Here is a 20,304-nt window from a genome sequence, read left to right as displayed (position 1 = left end):
GCCTTCAACATGGAGGAGTACTGATTCAAGCTGAGAGAGGGTGGTCGAAGGTAATCAGCAGGAGCTTTCCATGCCCATGCTTGACCTGAACCCATGGCACTTGATCGGGTCCAGAGTAAATGTTGAGGACTACTACCGCTATTCCCTCCTGACTGTAAACCATTGAGCCGCCATCTCTGGTTGGTCTGCCCTTCCGGTGCGACAGGACATACGAAGGGATGGTGATGGAGGAATCTGGGACATTTGCTGAAAGGTATGATTCTGTGATTATGACTATGTCAGGCTGTTGCTTGACTATCATCATCATAGGCAGACCCTTGGAATCGAGGAAGACATGCTTGCACTCCTGAAGTGATTTCTTTGGTGGCTGAACAGTCTAACACGAGAGCCACAGATAGTCGCTGAGGAAAGGAATGGATGGGATTGGTTTGCCATACGCTCTTTCCGCTGCCTGTGTTTGATTTCTGCATACTCTCGAAGTGCCCAGCGCTCTCTCGGCTGCACTTCCTCCACTTAGGGTGGTCTTGGTCCAGGGACTCCAAGGTGTCACTGAGGATGTCGCACTTTATCAGGGAGGCTTTGAGGGTGTCCTTGTAGTGTTTCCGCTGCCCACCTTTGGCTCATTTGCTTGACAGAGCTCCGAGTAGAGCACTTGCTTTGGAAGTCTCATATCTGGCATGCGAACTATGTGGCCTGCCCATGCGGAGCTGATCGAATGTGATCTGTGCTTCAATGCTGGGGATGTTAGCCTGGACGAGGACGCTGATGTTGGTGCGCCTGTCCTCCATGGGGATTTGTAGGATTTGTAGACATTGTTGGTGATATTACTCCAGCAACTTGAGGTGTCTGCTGTACATGGTCCATGTCTCTGAGCTATACAGGAGGACAGGTATTACTACAGCCCTGTAGACCATGAGCTTGATGGCAGTTTTGAGGGCCTGGTCTTGACTAGCCTGTGGGACAACTCTCCGCATTTTGGCACAAGATTCCAGATGTTAGTGAGGAAGACTTTGCAGGGTCCACTGGGCTGGCTGGGTGTACCATTGTCATCTCAGAAGCCGGTGCCATGGTGGATGCTGGGTAGTCCGTCCTGATTTATTCTTATTAATGTTTCTCGTAGTGGTTTGTTACAACTGAGTGGCTTGCTAGGCCATTTAAGAGGGCAGTTAAGAGGGGTCAACCACATTGCTGTGGATTTGGAGTCACATATAGGCCAGACCAGGTAAGGACAGAGATTTCCTTCTCTAAGGATATTGGTGAAGCAGATGGGTTTTTACCATCCGATAGCTCCCTGGGCAACATGGCAGGGGGATGGGAACAAATGCAGGGAGACAGAGGGAAACAAAAAGGAGGCAAAAGCAAAAGACAGAAAGGAGATGAGGAAAAGTGGAGGGCAGAGAAACCCAAGGCAAAGAACAAAAAGGGCCACTGTACAGCAAAATTCTAAAAGGACAAAGGGTGTTAAAAAAACAAGCCTGAAGGCTTTGTGTCTTAATGCAAGGAGTATCCGCAATAAGGTAGATGAATTAATTGTGCAAATAGATGTTAACAAATATGATGTGATTGGGATTACGGAGACGTGGCTCCAGGATGATCAGGGCTGGGAACTCAACATTCAGGGGTATTCAACATTCAGGAAGGATAGAATAAAAGGAAAAGGAGGTGGGGTAGCATTGCTGGTTAAAGAGGAGATTAATGCAATAGTTAGGAAAGACATTAGCTTGGATGATGTGGAATCTATATGGGTAGAGCTGCAGAACACCAAAGGGCAAAAAACGTTAGTAGGAGTTGTGTACAGACCTCCAAACAGTAATAGGGATGTTGGGGAGGGCATCAAACAGGAAATTAGGGGTGCATGCAATAAAGGTGTAGCAGTTATAATGGGTGACTTTAATATGCACATAGATTGGGCGAGCCAAACTGGAACCAATACGGTGGAGGAGGATTTCCTGGAGTGCATAAGGGATGGTTTTCTAGACCAATATGTTGAGGAACCAACTAGGGGGGAAGCCATCTTAGACTGGGTGTTGTGTAATGAGAGAGGATTAATTAGCAATCTCATTGTGCGAGGCCCCTTGGGGAAGAGTGACCATAATATGGTGGAATTCTGCATTAGGATGGAGAATGAAACAGTTAATTCAGAGACCATGGTCCAGAACTTAAAGAAGGGTAACTTTGAAGGTATGAGGCGTGAATTGGCTAGGATAGATTGGCGAATGATACTTAGGGGGTTGACTGTGGATGGGCAATGGCAGACATTTAGAGACCGCATGGATGAATTACAACAATTGTACATTCCTGTCTGGCATAAAAATAAAAAAGGGAAGGTGGCTCAACCGTGGCTATCTAGGGAAATCAGTGATAGTATTAAAGCCAAGGAAGTGGCATACAAATTGGCCAGAAATAGCAGCGAACCTGGGGACTGGGAGAAATTTAGAACTCAGCAGAGGAGGACAAAGGGTTTGATTAGGGCAGGGAAAATGGAGTACGAGAAGAAGCTTGCAGGGAACATTAAGGCGGATTGCAAAAGTTTCTATAGGTATGTAAAGAGAAAAAGGTTAGTAAAGACAAACGTAGGTCCCCTGCAGTCAGAATCAGGGGAAGTCATAACGGGGAACAAAGAAATGGCAGACCAATTGAACAAGTACTTTGGTTCGGTATTCAATAAGGAGGATACAAACAACCTTCCGGATATAAAAGGGGTCAGAGGGTCTGGTAAGGAGGGGGAACTGAGGGAAATCTTTATTAGTTGGGAAATTGTGTTGGGGAAATTGATGGGATTGAAGGCCGATAAATCCCCAGGGCCTGATGGACTGCATCCCAGAGTACTTAAGGAGGTGGCCTTGGAAATAGCAGATGCATTGACAGTCATTTTCCAACATTCCATTGACTCTGGATCAGTTCCTATGGGGTGGAGGGTAGCCAATGTAACCCCACTTTTTAAAAAAGGAGGGAGAGAGAAAACAGGGAATTATAGACCGGTCAGCCTGACCTGAGTAGTGGGTAAAATGATGGAATCAATTATTAAGGATGTCATAGAAGTGCATCTGGAAAATGGTGACATGATAGGTCCAAGTCAGCATGGATTTGTGAAAGGGAAATCATGCTTGACAAATCTTCTGGAATTTTTTGAGGATGTTTCCAGTAAAGTGGACAAAGGAGAACCAGTTGATGTGGTATATTTGGACTTTCAGAAGGCTTTCGACAAGGTCCCACACAAGAGATTAATGTGCAAAGTTAAAGCACATGGGATTGGGGATAGTGTGCTGACGTGGATTGAGAACTGGTTGTCAGACAGGAAGCAAAGAGTAGGAGTAAACGGGTACTTTTCAGAATGGCAGGCAGTGACTAGTGGGGTGCCGCAAGGTTCTGTGCTGTTCTGTACATTAATGATTTAGACGAGGGGATTAAATGCAGTATCTCCAAATTTGCGGATGACACTAAGTTGGGTGGCAGTGTGAGCTGCGAGGAGGATGCTATTAGGCTGCAGAGTGACTTGGATAGGTTAGGTGAGTGGGCAAATGCATGGCAGATGAAGTATAATGTGGATAAATGTGAGGTTATCCACTTTGGTGGTAAAAACAGAGGGACAGACTATTATCTGAATGGTGACAGATTAGGAAAAGGGAAGGTGCAACGAGACCTGGGTGCCATGGTACATCAGTCATTGAAGGTTAGCATGCAGGTACAGCAGGCGGTTAAGAAAGCAAATGGCATGTTGGCCTTCATAGCGAGGGGATTTGAATACAGGGGCAGGGAGGTGTTGCTACAGTTGTACAGGGCCTTGGTGAGGCCACACCTGGAGTATTGTGTACAGTTTTGGTCTCCTAACTTGAGGAAGGACATTCTTGCTATTGAGGGAGTGCAGCGAAGATTCACCAGACTGATTCCCGGGATGGTGGGACTGACCTATTAAGAAAGACTGGATCAACTGGGCTTGTATTCACTGGAGTTCAGAAGAATGAGAGGGGACCTCATGGAAACGTTTAAAATTCTGACGGGTTTAGACAGGTTAGATGCAGGAAGAATGTTCCCAATGTTGGGGAAGTCCAGAACCAGGGGTCACAGTCTGAGGATAAGGGGTAAGCCATTTAGGACCGAGATGAGGAGAAACCTCTTCACCCAGAGAGTGGTGAACCTGTGGAATTCTCTACCACAGAAAGTAGTTGAGGCCAATTCACTAAATATATTCAAAAGGGAGTTAGATGAAGTCCTTACTACTCGGGGGATCAAGGGTTATGGCGAGAAAGCAGGAAGGGGGTACTGAAGTTTCATGTTCAGCCATGAACTCATTGAATGGCGGTGCAGGCTAGAAGGGCTGAATGGCCTACTCCTGCACCTATTTTCTATGTTTCTATGTTTCTATGACACTTGCTTTTTATTCCAGATTATAATTTAATTAACTGAATTTAAATTCCCCAGCTGCCATGGTGGGACTTTGGATTATTAGTTCAGGCCTCTGGATTACTCGTCCAGTAACATTACCATTATGTTACCGTATTCTATGCATCTCTCAATGGCACTTTTGGTGTATCGATGTCACCACAATTCATATGTTGATGATTCACAATTCTACAGTTCAGGTTGGGTTTGTGTGCTGATCGGTTTGACGGCTTCATGTTGCAGACAAAACAAATTCTTCAGCTCACTTGATGTGAAAAACTTTACAGGTGCCCATGTTTTAAGAATTACATAGCATTTACAGCATAGAAAAAGGCCATTCAGCCTGGCAAATTGCAGTGGTGAGCGGTCCTTCTCTAACATAAAACGCATCTCGGATGAGGTGAGGAAACGAATGGGACAAGATCGATTTAATAGTCTTTCAATCATAAGCATGGAGAGTGAAATACTGAGAGGAGTTGACTTCACACACTGAGCCTCCTCCCAACCTCATTTAACCCTATCAGCATATTCTTCCAATCCTTCCTCCCTCATGTGTTTATCCAGCTTCCCCTTAAACACAGCTATGCTTTTTGCCTCAACTACTCCTTTCGATAGCAAGTTAAACATTCTAAACACTCTCTGAGTAAAGAAGTTTCTCTTGAAGTTTCTCTTAGATTACTAATTCTAACTTTCTATATAATTCTATGGAGATCAGAACTGTGCACAATACTCCAAGTGTTGTCTGGCCAAGGTTCTATATAAATTTAACATGCTGCACAGGGATATGGTTCAGCTGCACGTGTTCCTCGCTCTGAGCTCAGAACTGAGCTAATGGTTAACCCTCATCTGTGCCTTTTTATCTCTAGAATTGACTATTTCAATGCTTTCCAGCTAGACTTAGATGCACACCTAGTCCCATTCACCTATAACCCCTGTGATTGTGGACCATCATTGGCTCCCGGTCTGATAGTACCTCAAATTCAAAATGTTTATCTTTGTATTTAAATTATACAATGGCCCCTCTCTCACCTCTTTTCCCAGCACATTGATAAAATCGGTGATGTTACCTGCTCTCACAATCAACTGGAAAATTTAATTCACTATGTTTCCAATTTCTACCGTTCACTCACCTTCACATGGTCCATCTCTGTCCCTTCCCTTCCCTTTCTCGACTTCTCTGTCTCTATTCCTAGACATAGTCTATTGATAAATATCCAATGAGTTATTTGGATGTTGCTTCAAACCCGCAGATACCTGCAAATGACCAACACACTGAACAATCCAGAGCTATTAAGAATACACTGACTCGCAAACAACAGAGGATTCAATTAATCTTTCAAGGTGGACATTAACTGCTCCAGTCAGAGCACGGACGATGGGGTGTTCTCTCTGTCTGCCTGCCTTTCTTCCGCGGCTATGTCCGTGCATGGGTATCCCTGGAAAGGGAGCACACGGTGTCTGCCGGTATGCTTGAGGCTTTCCATGACCACTGGGCACCAGCGGGACTGGAATGAAGCGTGGATACAGGGAACTGAATTATAATTTGAAAAGTTTGTAATGTTAGTTTTGTCATAATGTTGACCTTACAGTTGATTCCCACTTATAAAGTGGGCACTTACGGTTTAAGTGTTTCCGATCGCTGATTTAATCATCCCAATTAATTAGCCCAAAGAGAAGAGGATTAATTTAAACCTGTGATTCTGGATATTTGAACTGTGTTGGAGGAAAGTTAGGACAATTGAGATCCTCATTGAGTTGTCAGCCAATGATGCTTATTCTTCAAAGATCTGACTGGCTCTGGGAGTCCATCTCCCCTCCTCCCTTTAGTTGATTGGTGCTCTGAGAGGCTGCAACTTTTGATTGGATATTGAACACTGTCACTCATCATCTAGACTGCCACACCCTGGATTATCCCTCAGTATTAATGCAGGAGTTTGATATTTGGTTAAATGTTATTTTTGTACTTCGACAAAGTTTATACTTCAGAAGAAAAAACACATGACTAACATGGCTTCTCGAGTGTGTCAGAACTACCACCAGGACTGTAAGGATGCTGTCAACAAGCAAATCAACATGGAGCTCTATTCCTCCTATGTTTATCTCTCTATGGTGAGTTTTGTGTTTTTTGGTACTTCACAATGGAGACTATGGAATGTGAATTTATGAAATCCTGTGCTGTATCCAGCCCACCTCTTTCTCTCTGCTGCCCCTGCCCCCAATCTATGCAGTGAATTCACTTTTAAAGCTATAATTTATCTTCCTGTGTACTCATTAACAAACTCTCTGTTCCTTGCAGCAGCTGTACCATGTTCTGATATTGAATCTTAATGACTCTTTCCTGGGCTCTTGAGCTTGAAGTTTATTTGGAATGCTTTCTGCTCTCAATGTGAGGAATTCAGAATTTGTTTCCTCCATTCTAAATCATTCCATGGACTTTCCTTACATTGCCAGTTCAATGGGTGATGTCATAAAAATACAGCTTCTCCTGACTTCCTTCCTAAATGGAAGTATTCTTTCCCACAAATGTGGTGGAAATCTGCTACACTTTCTTTCCCAGCCATCCCTCACCTCCACTGGGAGGATGGGATGAAAATGTTACAAATCTTTCTGCTTCCCTCCTGTTCCTAGTGTTTCTAACAATTTTTTAAATACTAGCTTGTGCCCTTTTTTGTCTTTCCTCTAACTTTCTTTGCTTTATTGGTGGTAAAGGCTTCATAAATTGTCTGTACTCAGTAGCCTCTCCCTTAACCCCACTGCTTTCCTACCCTGTGAACTTCGCCGAGCACCTCAAATTCTGAGGGGTTCTCATAACTTTTATTCCATGGCATCTGGTTCTCAAATGTTTTGGTGTTAAATTCAAGCTGCTTGTGGTTTTAATTCCTTGGCATAACTAGCTAGTAAAACTCAACTAGTGTTGTTTTTTCTATATGAATTCTGCACTGTGACTAGATCTCTACTTTTAAGGGGGTTGCTCAGAGTTACAATACTGCCCTTCAACTAGTCTGCACACAATAGATCTGTGTCAATAAACAATGATTATTGGAGTGTGCTACTGGTGACCAGGATATCAATCTTGTGGCAATTCTTTCACTAATTTCCAGAGCTGCAATGAATATTGGGTGCCAAGATTTAAGTTTCCAGTTTTGAGCATGTTCAATCAAAGCTGAATTGGTGATCGTGGAATGATGCTGCACAGGAGGCCATTCAGTCCATTGTGCCTCGCTGTCTGTTGGGTGGAGCGATACAACTCCTCCACTCTTCCCATAGCCCTGCAAATCATTAAGTTTCCATTTGCCAGTTTCCCTTTTGCTGGAGGTGAGATTATCCACTATCTTTACCAGGTTAGTTGTGTTGGGGCTATTTTCCATAACTACATAAAAGTTCAATGAGACTGAGCTCTTAAAGCCAAGCCCATTGCTCTTGCTTTCATATACAATGCCAATTATAATGGGTCTACCTTGCATAAACAACTACTCTGCTGATCTCTCCGCAGTCCTTCTACTTTGACCGGGATGATGTTGCCCTGCGTCACTTTGCTGAGTTCTTCAAGGAGCAGTCACATGAGGAACGTGAGCATGCTGAGAAACTGATGCAATTCCAGAATCGACGTGGAGGCCAGATCATCTTGGCGGACATCAAGGTTTGGCTCTATAAATGAGGGGCCTTCTGTCTGGCTCCCCTTAGACTGATTGATCCCAAATCATTCTAAAGCAGTTGGTTCCAATTTAAACCACAGAAACCAGCCATTTGGATAAACTAGTCTATGCTGGTGATCAGGCTCTAGACATCACCTCCCACCTTGCTTTATCTAGCAACCTATCCTTCTCCCTTTTCCCCACATGTTCTGATTTAGCTCCCCCTTAAATACATCTGTGCTATTCACCTGATCAATTTGACTCCAGTGGTTGATGGCTTAATGCAGTATTTCTATATTCTAACACATTGCTTCATGGTCTCCTAGAATTCTGATTGCATTTTTTCAGCCCTAATTCCTTCAATACATTGTAAGTGAACATGAGAATTTCCTCTTCAGAAACCAGAGCAGGATGAGTGGAGCAATGGTGTGGAGGTGATGCAGAGAGCTCTGCAGATGGAGAAGAATGTGAACCAGAGTCTGCTGGATCTGCACAAACTCTCCACTGGGAGCACTGACCCTCATGTAAGTTCCTAATGCTTCAATGTGGGCCTTTTGGGTAGGTTGTAGGTGGTGGAACCTTGCTGTCCTTGAACCTAATTTAAAAAGATCTCCATGCCCAATAGCTTTTGTGTTGACTATTTTTTGGGGGTAGATATTGTAAATGTGTCTGTGATCCAAGCACCTTTTTGTACAGCAAGTTTTCATCTTAATGCGGTGCAGTAATTCCAGAAATTTCAATTGCACCACTTGACTATCCTCCAGTTCAAGAGGATTAAAATCCAAACTTTTCAGGGGTAAGCTCCAATGTTCCTTCATATCTGCTGCTGTCATAACTAGTTTCCCTCTTTCAGTTGTGTGACTTCCTGGAGACCCACTACTTGGATGAACAAGTGAAGATGATCAAGAAGCTTGGAGATCACATCACCAACCTGAAGAGACTGGGAGCACCTGAGAATGGCCTGGGAGTGTACCTGTTTGACAAGCACACCTTGGGGGAGAGAGTGACTGAATCTTGTGACTAAATAATTGAGATTCTCTTCTACTTTTGCTTTGTACAGGCTGAGACCTGGGCTCTTGATGTGAAATGTAATTAACTGTAAATAAACAGTCCAATATTGGATTGGTTTTGTCTCCTTGCAAGTTTGATTGGTTGCTTATATTCTATTTGCCATAACTTGGTTACAGCCCCAGTATTGTACTAGGCTATGCAATAGTGTTGCCCTGAGATTCAATCATAGAATGGTAACAGCACAGGAGGCCATTCAGCCTGTTGAGCCCATGCCAGCTCTCAGCAAGAGCACTTCAGCTAGTCCCACTTCCCTGTAGCCCTACAATTTTTTTTTCCTTCAGGTGCTTGTCCAATTCAGTGATTGAATCTACCTCTGCAACCCTCTCGGGCAGTGCAATCCAGATACTAACCACTCACTGCTTAAAAGTTTTTCCTCAAGTCAGCTGTAATTCTTCTGCCACTTGCCTTAAATCTCTGCTGGTTGTTGACCCTTCTGTGGGTGGGAACAGTCCTATAATTTTTCTTTTGCGGTGGTAATTTCAATATATTGGCATCTATATTCATAGAAACATAAATAGGAGCAGTAGTAGGCCATTCGCCCCTTGAAGCCTGCACTGCCATTCAATACAATCACAACTGATTCTTTAACACAACACCATATTCCTGCTTTTACCCCATAATCCTTCATGCCTTTTGTATCAAGATAGCTATCTCCTTAAATATATTGAGTGACTTGGCCTCCACTGCCTTCTGCGGTGAAGAGTTATCCATCTCTCTGCTAAATTTCTTACCCCTTATCCTGAGCCTATGCCCCTTTTTTATTCTAGACTTCACAGCCAGGGGAAACATCCTCCCGATCCAACCCAGTCCGAATTGTATGTTTCAATAAGGTCCCCTTTTCCTCTTCTAGTGAATACAGGCCTTATCGACCCAATCTCTCGTCCTACGACAATCCTTCCGTCCCAGGAATCAGTCTGGTGAGCCTTTGCTGTGCTCTCTCTTGGTTAAGGAGACCCAAAACTGCACACAATACTCCAGCTGTGGTTTCACCAAGGCCCTGTATAACTGTAATAAGACATCCTTGCTCCTGTACTAGGGGAAAAATTGGAAATATTACATTTTGGTTTCCTCCTCCAAATCTATTTATATAGGTGATTAGCTGGGGCCTAAGCATTGATCCCTGTGGTATCTCACTAGTCACTGCCCACCATCCAGGAGAAGACCTGTTTATTCCTACTGTTTCCTATCAATTAACCAATTTTCAATCCATGCAAGTATATTACCCCTAATTCTATGTGCTTTAATTTTGCACACTAAAGTCTTGTGGGACTTTATTAAAGGCCTTCTGAAAATCCAAATAATTTACATCCACTGGTTCTCCCTTATCTAATATCAGTTATAGCCTTTATAAAAAAAAAAAATACTCCAATGCATCCACTATTTCCATGGCTGCCACTTTTAGTACCCTGGGATGCAGATTATCAGGCCTTGGATTTATCAGCTTTCAGTCCCAATAGTTTCTGCAGCACTATTTTCTTACTAATTTCTTTTAATTCCTCTTGCTCATTAGACCCTTGGTTCCCTAGCATTTGTGGGATGTTATTTGTGTTCTCTTAGACAAAACTGAAGTATTCAATTGTTATGCCATCTCTTTGTTCCCCATTATAAATTATCCCAATTCTAACTGTAAAGGACCTACATTTGTCTTCACTAATCTTTTTCTTTTTACGTACTTGGAGAAACTTTTACAATCGTTTTTATGTTCCTTGCAAGTTTAGTCTCATACTCTATTTTCCCCCTCTGAATCAATCTCTTGGTCCTTTTTTTGCTGAATTCTAAACTGCTCCCAATCCTCAGGCTTGCTACTTTTTCTGGCAACATTGTATGACTGTTAGTACTCAGTCTCCCCATTTATAATGAGTGTGTGTGTAAAGAGCGAGTGTGATCTTGGCTCCTTTAAGATTCCAGAGTGCAGATACCTCATGGGTGGCCTGCTTATATACTGTGCTCCCAAAGGATGCTGGGATGCCTTGGGACTCCAACAGGTGGGTCCTCTGGTGGTCAGGTGCAATGCAGGTTACAAAGGGTTAAATACATAACGGACAGCTCTTTGGATCTAATACTATCCTTAATTTCTTTTGTAAACCATGGTTGGGTCACTCTTCCTTTTGTATTTTTGAGTCAGAAAGGAATGTATAATTATTGCTATTCATACATTCGTTCCTTAAATGTTAGCCATTGACTGTCCACCGTCATGCCTTTTAATCACACTTCCCAATCTATTATAGCCATTCCTCATATCTTTGTCGTTTCCTTTGTTTAGATTTAGGACCCTAGATTATGATTGGACTACTTCACTTTCCATCTTCATGAAAATTCATTCATGTTATCGCCACTCTTCCCTAAAGGACCCCACCCAACAAGACTGTTAATTAACCCCTTCTCATTGCACAGTACCCAATCTACGATAGCTATTCAGACATGTTGAAGACCTAATTTCAATTCTACATATACATAATGACTCAAAAGTCTGGTTACTGTAAACGCACTCAGGTGCAACCTGATCCATCTTTATTCCAACCCAAGAGTGCCAGCGTGAAAAAGACATCCAGCTTATATTCAGTTGACCAAACACACATGCATACAGCCCGATGGCATCCGACCGTGGTGTGCTCTGGTGTCTGGTGACCCCCAAGCATTAATACATAAGAGTATATCTTGCAAATTCTATTCATGCATTTCAATCAAGCATTGCAATACTGTAATACAACAGCTGAAAATGTTCACGTTTGTTCAGTCACATAAGGCAGTGGGATGACAGGTAAATTTTAGTGTCTTAAAGGAGGCAGAGAGGTTTACATAATAACATGCATAGGCAATCCATAAGATCATGGCTGGTCTGATCTTGGTATCAACACTTTCCTGCATGTTCCCCATAGCCCTTGACTCCCCTATTGTTCAAAAATCTATCTATCTATCTATCTTAAATGTATTCAATGACCCTGCCTCCACACACACACACACATTACTGACAGGGTTCTGCACTGTCTGAGGGGCAATACTGAGGGATTGCTGCACTGTCTGAGGGGCAGTACTGAGGGATTGCTGCACTGTCTGAGGGGCAGTACTGAGGGATTGCTGCAATGTCGGAGCTGCGTCTTTCAGATGAGATGCTAGACCATCTGTCTCAGGATGCTATTTCGAAGAAGCGCAGGGGGCGTTCTCTTCGGTATCCTTAACAATATTTATCCCTCAACCAAAACAGATTATCTGGTCATTAACACATTGCTGAACTTGATTGGCTGTAAAAAGCTTTGAGACATCCTGAGGCCATGAAAGGGCTATATAAATGGAATTATTTCTTCTTTCTAAGAGGATAAGCGTTCCCAAGGCTGCCACAATGAAGTCCAGATGCAAATCTTTCTTTCTCTTTGGACTGCAGTCCATTTCATTGCTTGTAAAATGTCATGGTAACATAACAAGAACTCAAAATCCCATGGTCCGCAGCACATTCTAGCTCCTGTGTGTACAGGTGCTCACTAAACTTGGAAGTGATGGAGTATCTGAGCACTTGAGCTTGTCACATTCCTCACATGCACTGTCCATTCACCTGACCCGCTGTCGGTTGCTTTGCAGACTCACTGGTCTGTCTTTGGATGCTGCATCCACAGATACCTGAAAATGACCAACCCACTGAACCGCGCAGAATATTAAAAAGACACTGACTCGCAAACAACGGAAGATTCAATTAACCTGGACAAGGTGGCCGTCAGCAGGGCAGCGGGCGTTCGAGGTGGTCGTTCGGCCCGACTGTCCACCTCTCGTCCACGGCTACATTCGTGCCCGGGCGTCCCTGGAGACGGAGCATGTGGTGTCCATCGACATGCTCGCGATCTTCCGTGAGAGGAGGGACTGGAGTGCATCATCACCCCTGGCAAACAAATTTTAATTTGATTACTATTGTTTAAAGTTTAATTTGTTTACTGTGATGGTTTTAGTGCCTCTCCCCCCTTTTAGCCAGGGATCACTTGTATAACTTGTGTTTCAATGCCTTAAAAAAAAAGGGGCACTTGAAAAGTTTTTGGAGTGTGCCCCCGCTCCCCCCCTTTAATCAGGAGGCATTTGATTATTAGTTTACAACAAAAATAGTTGTGTGCCTTTAAACAGGGGAGCCATGTTTGACTTTAAATTGTCAATTGCCGGCAAAAAGAAGGGTCAAACAATGATGTTCATTCTTCAAAGTTCATGACTGGCTCTGGGAGTCATGGCCCCGCCTCCCTTTATTTGATTGGTGCTCTGACAAAGGCTGCAACTTGTGATTGGGTATGATGAATGACACTCACAGCTAGGTTGTCCCACCCTGGATTATCCAGCAGTATAAAGACAGGAGTTTGAAATTAGTTAACTCTTAGCTTCTTGCTTCAACAAGGCTTAGATTTTTGGAAAAGCAAATTAGGATGGAATCTCAAGTGCATCAGAACTACCCCAAGGACTGTGAAGCTGCTGTCAACCAGCAGGTCAACATGGAGCTCTGTTCCTCCTATGTTTATCTCTCCATGGTGAGTCTTATATTTCTGAGCACTTCACAATGGAACCTGTGCAATGTGAATTTACTACATTCTGTGCTGTATCTGGCTCACCCCTCACTTGATGCAGTGAATTCATTTGTTAAAGCTATACTATAGAAATTATCACCTTGTGTATTCTTTAACAAACTGCCTCTGTTCCATGCAGTACCTGAGCCATAATCGGTGAATCTTAATGATTCTTTTTCCTGGGCTCTTGTGAGCTTGTAGTTGAAGTTTGTTTGTAATACACTCTGCTTTCAATGCATGGAATTCAGAATTTATATCCTCATTTCCAAATCACTCCATGGCCTTTCCCTACCTTGCTGTTTGCAATGAGGGGATTCAGTCTTCAAATTAGAACCAGACAATTTAGGAGGGAAATCAAGAAGCAATGGTGGAAGTTTGGAACGTATTCTCTCCCTGCTTCCCATATTCCACCCACCCAAATCTGTGGGTGCCTGGGCAAGGTTTTTGTTGGGTAAGGGTATCAAGGGATTAGAACATAAGCAATAGGAGTAGGCCATTTGGTTCATCTCTTCCCTCAATTCCACCTTCCCGCACTATCCCCTTGGTCCATAATTTCTTCAGTTTCCCAAAAATAAATTGACCTCCTGTCTTGAATATACTCAATAACTGAGCATCCACAGCCCTCTGGGGTAGAGAATTCCATAAATCATCACCCTCTGAGTATTGAAATTTTAACCTTTCTCAGACTTTAATGGCCAACCCCTTATTCTCCAACTATGACCCCCTGGTTCTAGATATATCCAGTTAGGATAAGCTTTAACCCTGTCAAGCCCCTTAAGAATTTTGTTCAATTAGATTTGCACCTCATTCTACTAAACTCTAGAACATTGGCCTAGTCTACTCAATCTCCACATAAGGCAATCTCCTCATTCCAGGAACCAGTCTCGTGAACTTTTGTTCCATCTCTAAGGCAGGTATGTCCTTTGTTTGGTAAGGTGACCAGAATTATACAAAATACTCCAGATGTGTCCATACCAATGCCCTATATTATTGTAGAAAGAGTTCTTTACTCTTGAAATCTAATCCCTTTGTAACAAATGCTAACACCATTTGCTGTCCTAATTACTTGCTGGATAAATGGTGGTAAGCTGCAGATCTGACCATTTGAATGGTCGAACAGGTTTGAGGGGCTGAATGGCCTACTCCTGTTCCTTGCGTTCTTGACGACCTCGATTTTAGCTACCAGTTTTTGCCTTTGTCTTTTCTCTAACTCCCTTTTTGATTTATTGGTGGTAAAGCCTTCAGCCATTTCCCCCCCTACTCGGTGGAACTCTCCCTTAATCCCTCTGCTTTCCTACCTTGACCTCAAACTCTGAGGGGTGGTATCTGGTTGTCTGTTGGAATACCTTGATGTTTAGTGCTGAAGGTGTGAAATGAATGCTGCTTAGTTTTGGTTCCACGGGATGAATGTAGCCAGTAACAATTGGGCCTGATGTACTGTATGAATTGTGCACTGTGACTAGATCTCTACTTTTCTAGTAGTGCCCCATGTATAGCCTGAACAAAATAGATTGGGGTCAGTAAGCCATCATTGGTGTGGTACTGTGTATTATTAATAATAATAATAATAATAATAATAATAATAATAATAATAATAATAATAATAATAATAATAATAATTAATAAAAAATCTCACTTCTAAAGCTACACATGAGCATTCGGTGCCAAGATTAAGGTTTAGATTGGAGCATGTTCTATCAAAGCTGAATTGGTAACCATGGGATGATACTGCACTGAAGGAGGCCATTTGGCCCATCATGCCTGTGCTGACTTGAGTGGAGCTATCCAACTAGTCTCTCTCCCCTGCTTGATCTCAGCCTTACAGATTTGTCTGTATTAAGTCTTTTTTTTTTAATGTTGCCATTTAATTTACTTCCACCATCCTTTCAAATTGCCCATGCATTTAAAAATAACCAAGTTTCCTCTAGTCCTTGTCCTTTTGCCAATCACTTGATTTTTCCATTAGCCAGTTTCCCTATTGCTAGGGGATTATCCACTCTCTCTACCACATTAGTGAAGTCAATGGGCTGGTGCTCGCCTGTGTAACATTGTACATGGAAATTCAGGGAGACTTTAAATCCTTTTGCCGGAAGCAAAATTGAGTTTGGCTTTATGTACAATACCCACAATAATAGGTCTGCCATGTGATGCCCAAAAATTCTGATCTCTCCATAGTCCTTCTACTTTGACCGGGATGATGTTGCCCTGCGTCACTTTGCTGAGTTCTTCAAGGAGCAGTCACATGAGGAATGTGAGCATGCTGAGAAACTGATGGAATTCCAGAATCAGCGTGGAGGCCGAATCATCTTGGCGGACATCAAGGTTTGGTTCAATCAAGGAGTGGCCTCCTATCTGGATCCCCTAAGATTGCTTGTTTCAAATACCTCCTAAAGGAATTGGCTCCATGGTTGTGGTATTGGAATGCAGTAATTCTATATTCCTGTGACATTGTTTATGGTAACATTGATGTCTGGTTGCTTTTTCACCCCTATTTTCCTTGTACTGTCTCTTGTTTAGTTTGTTCCATTGTAAGTGAACTGCCTGTGACTTTCTGCTTCAGAAACCAGAGCAGGATGAGTGGAGCAATGGTCTGGAGGCGATGCAGAGAGCTCTGCAGATGGAGAAGAATGTCAACCAGAGTCTGCTGGATCTGCACAAACTCTCCACTGGGAGCACCGACCCTCATGTAAGTTCCTCATGGGGTTCTAGTTAAGTTGGAGGTGGTGGATTGTTGCTGTCCTTGAGCTGTTTCAAAAGTGCTCCATGCCCAATAGCTTTGTTTTTGGCGGTCTCTCCTGGGTTTGTCAGTGGAGAGGACTGGGAAGTTGGCCTACTGTGGACATTGAGAAGTAACTATGTCCCAGTGTTTCCAGGATCTAAGCTCTCATTGTGCATGAGTTACTGGATCTTAGAGCAAATTTACATCAATCTCAATTGCCCTACTTTATTATTCTCCAGTCCAAGATGATTAAAATCCCAACTCCAGGGGATGCTCTGATGATCCTTTATATCTGCTACTAGCCATAACTTGTTTCCCTCTTCTCCTTCAGTTGTGTGACTTCCTGAAGACCCACTACTTGGATGAACAAGTGAAGATGATCAAGAAGCTTGGAGATCACATCACCAACCTGAAGAGATTGGGAGCCCCTGAGAATGGCCTGGGGGAGTACATGTTTGACAAGCACACGTTAGGGGAGAGTGATTGAAGCTTATGTTCAGTACGTGAGACTCTGTCCTGAAGCGAATGATGGCTTGTGGCTTTGTACAGGCTGAGACCTGGTCTTGTGATGTGAAATGTAATTGACTGTAAATAAACTGTCCAATATGGAACTGGGTTGTCTTTTTGTAAATTTGAGTGTTTGCTTATCTTCAGATTAACAGCATTTGGTTTCCATCAGACAAGAATTATACTGGGCTGTGTAACAGCTTTATTTTCCTCTCTCCTTCAGGTCTAAGTCTAATTTATTGAGCTACAAATTTAAGCTTGTATGTTGAGCTAATTTTAATTCTGTTTATACCTTGGGAGCAATTTGTCGTCTTGTATTTCAATTATTGTGTTCCAGCATTTCTCTTCACCTCGGATTGTAACAGAACTTGCTGCTGATATAACCTTTAACATAGTAAAATGTACCCAGGCATTTGGCAGGAGTGTTACCAAACAAAAATGAGTGACAGGAAAGATGACTAAACTCTTGCTCAAACAGGAAGGTCTAAAGGGAGTAAGAAAGAATTTTCAGGGTATGAACTCTAGAGCTTGGGCCAAAGTAACTGCTTCCACTGGTGGTAAATATTCTTTCTGCTCTGTGTCAATGGCAGCTCTTTTAATCCCTCAATACAACAAACTCTCAGCTGCTGTAATTTTGATAAAAATGCATTTAATTTAAAGTAAGCTTTTACCAATCCCACTGCGTAGTTCCTGTGGCATACACTGGAGGTCCCTCACGGAACCCAACTTGGTGCTGCTGCTGACTTTCTGGTCAGTTTTGTGGTCAAAGTAACACAACTGTGGAGACCAGCAATGTCTGAGCTCATTGTGGGAGTACCCTGAACTCATGGTACTGTAAGTGGTTTGTCTTAGTTATTTTACATTTCTGTACACCCCCCCCCCCCCCCCCCCACCCAAAAGCCATTTTAGTTCTAGACCTGGGAATTATAGTAGTGAACAGAATATTCAGTTTCAGATAGATCTCTCTGTCATAATGCTTTCATGTTAAAGCACCTGCTTGCTTCCAGCAAAACACACCCCGGTGGTGTAAAACAAACACAATCCAACACACAAGACGGGCCCATCCGAATGCAAAGTATCCACGACTAAAACACACCTGCTTGGATCAATAGTGCACCATTGAATATGTACCAAAGACTGTGCGTACACCTATGATCCGTGCAGAACCTCCCCACTAAACCCCTAAGGCTTGGTTGGTATGCACAACACCGCTCCACATGATGTGCTGGTCTAAAGGATATGTGGGTTGGGATACTGCTCACCAGTTACCCCCTCTGGCTTATTCGCTGCTTCTCCTGGTTTCGTATCAGTCGTTTACAAGTTCCAGTCTCAAGGTCAGCTTCGCAGTCAAAGTCACGAGGCTGTCTTTTCTTGTTGATGGTTTCTTCTCTCTGTCCCAGATGGAGTGCTCAATCCTTGAAGGTGTTGAATAAAGCAAGCAACTGTAGAAGAAAGAGAGATAGAGAGAAAGATGGCAGTAAACTGCTTTTCTTATACCTGAAAAATGCTTGCTGAATCCTTGCCCCATAAACCAGTCCTTTGCCTGAGGCAGTCCAACTAAAGAGCATGATTCACATCTCCGGCCTGTGCCTTTGTTACCAGGCTCCTCCTGGGGATAAAGGCTCCAACGAGTCTGGGTGGCCAATAGCTTCCTTTGTCCTGAGGTTCCTGTGCTTCAGGGCTATCTCATTCCAGTTTGATGGCTTGAGCACTGACCAGTTTATCTGATCTCTCACTGATGGAGGACCCTTTTGTCATGTAATGGTAACCCATCAGCCATCTACCTGTGATGAGGTTCCTGCTTTCAGCCATTGACCCATCCCAGACTATCCCCACCCACCTGATGTGTATTCCTGTGGAAAATGCCTGGGTCTGTCCCAGTCATGCTGTCAGCTCTGTAAATGAAATATGGAAAAGCAATGTCCAAACTTAAAGTCCAAAATCCTGAAGTTTGTGTCGATGTTTACGCCGATGCTTACAGTACAAAAGGCAACTACAATTGGGTGATTGGGAAATGCATCTCAAATGTTGGCCTCTTGGGGCAGAAAGTGTGAATTCTTTTTGGGGATAGGATGAACTTGGTTCCTAATATTTTTTCTGTTTTGTCTTTCGGATGTTGATTGAATAAACTGTCTACCTCGGCTCCCACGTGAATAAGAAGTTGTATAAGGCATTAAAGAGAGAGATAATCATGAACTGTACTCAAATAAAATGTATTCCTTCTGCAAGGAGTAAAAGAATTTCATTAAACGCAAAAAGCAATAAATTAAACCACCAAGGAAGAACAATAAATATTTCTCCTGCCCCCACACCCTTCAACACTTCAATTGTATTTATCCAACGTTTATAAATTAATTAGTTGAGAACTGCAATGAGTGAAATGGAATTGCCATCTTCAATCATTCCTCGTTAATGTCTTTGCATCTCTCAAAGTTTCCAGTCACCTTATTCAATCTTTGCTATTGTATGAAAATTCATCAATGGCAAAGGAAGCTTCTCACCACCTTGTGCTTTCTTTGCCTACCGCCATCCCGATTCCCCACAGGGAGTGACACTGAATGAAAGAGATCCTGTGGAAGGATCAAAGCTTCCCTCAGTCCCAGTAACCACAGGCCTGAATCGAAGTCTCTGCTGCCCACTGGGCTGGCATTGAGTGTGACCATGTGATGTCCATCAGTTTGCTCAAAGCCCTTTGTGACTGCATCTTGGATCCTTCGACCAATACAGGTGTAAATACCCAGATAGATGTTCGGTTCAGGTGGGTCAACATTCTCTCTCTATCCACTCTATCAAACTTTTCATAATTATAAGGACCTGTGTGTGATTGGTGGCTCTGGATCTGAATCACTGCCACCCTCTCTGACCTATCTAAAACAGAGTTTTAATCCAAGGGAACACCTCTCATCAGCTAATCCATGACTGAACCACTTCTGCACTGAAACCAGACGTCACGGCGTTGGATCTCAGAGAAACACCAACATGAAAGGCAAAGGACCAGAGAGGAGAGATGAGAATTGTTTTTGCGCAGAGAGTTGTTGTGATCTGGAACACGCTGCCTGAAAGGGCGGTGGAAGCAGATTCAACAGTAACTTTGAAAAGGTGAATTGGATATATAGGAGGAAAGAAAAACATTGCAGGGCTATGGGGAAGGAGCTGAGGAGTGGGATTAATTCGATCACTCCTTCAAAGAGCCTGCACAGGCACAATGGGCTGAATGCCTCTTTCTGTGCTGCATGAATCTATGATGAGACACAGTTACAGAACAACTGAAGAGGGTGTAAAAAAAGATTTACAAGGATGATACCAGAAATGTGAGGGTATACCTATCTTGAAAGAACAGGCTCTTTACTCTTGAAAAGAGAATGCTGAGGGTGACCTAATAAAGGTCCTTACAATTATGAAAGCTTTGATAGAGTGGATACAGAGAGAATGTTTCCACTTGTGGAGAAGAGCA

At 43.1% G+C, this 20,304-nt stretch overlaps 2 protein-coding genes across 2 annotated transcripts; both read left to right on the top strand.

The window, feature by feature from the left end:
• Positions 1-6,390: 6,390 nt before the first annotated feature.
• LOC139262535 (ferritin heavy chain, oocyte isoform-like) lies at positions 6,391-9,042 on the top strand. The gene is made up of 4 exons (XM_070877702.1): positions 6,391-6,492; positions 7,877-8,023; positions 8,417-8,542; positions 8,872-9,042. The coding sequence occupies exons 1-4, from the start codon at positions 6,391-6,393 to the stop codon at positions 9,040-9,042; spliced, it is 546 nt and encodes a 181-aa protein (XP_070733803.1).
• Positions 9,043-13,486: 4,444 nt separating this feature from the next.
• Positions 13,487-16,830, top strand: LOC139262201 (ferritin heavy chain B-like). Its single transcript, XM_070877345.1, has 4 exons — positions 13,487-13,588; positions 15,800-15,946; positions 16,185-16,310; positions 16,675-16,830. Exons 1-4 carry the CDS (start codon positions 13,487-13,489, stop codon positions 16,828-16,830), a joined length of 531 nt encoding a protein of 176 aa, XP_070733446.1.
• The last annotated feature ends 3,474 nt before the right edge of the window (positions 16,831-20,304 follow it).

The sequence above is a fragment of the Pristiophorus japonicus genome, chromosome 4 (genome assembly GCF_044704955.1).
Source record: "Pristiophorus japonicus isolate sPriJap1 chromosome 4, sPriJap1.hap1, whole genome shotgun sequence".
Classification (NCBI taxonomy): domain Eukaryota; kingdom Metazoa; phylum Chordata; class Chondrichthyes; family Pristiophoridae; genus Pristiophorus; species Pristiophorus japonicus.
This window is presented reverse-complemented; position numbering and strand designations above follow the sequence as displayed.

Bases quoted from the DNA above. Each gene is read 5' to 3' on its own strand.
- LOC139262535 (XM_070877702.1), top strand. From the start codon at position 6,391: ATGGCTTCTCGAGTGTGTCAGAACTACCACCAGGACTGTAAGGATGCT. The intron at 8,024-8,416 runs GTTTGGCTCTAT...TTTCCTCTTCAG, and splicing joins TCATCTTGGCGGACATCAAG to AAACCAGAGCAGGATGAGTG. The intron at 8,543-8,871 runs GTAAGTTCCTAA...TCCCTCTTTCAG, and splicing joins CTGGGAGCACTGACCCTCAT to TTGTGTGACTTCCTGGAGAC.
- LOC139262201 (XM_070877345.1), top strand. From the start codon at position 13,487: ATGGAATCTCAAGTGCATCAGAACTACCCCAAGGACTGTGAAGCTGCT. The intron at 13,589-15,799 runs GTGAGTCTTATA...ATCTCTCCATAG, and splicing joins CCTATGTTTATCTCTCCATG to TCCTTCTACTTTGACCGGGA. The intron at 15,947-16,184 runs GTTTGGTTCAAT...TTTCTGCTTCAG, and splicing joins TCATCTTGGCGGACATCAAG to AAACCAGAGCAGGATGAGTG.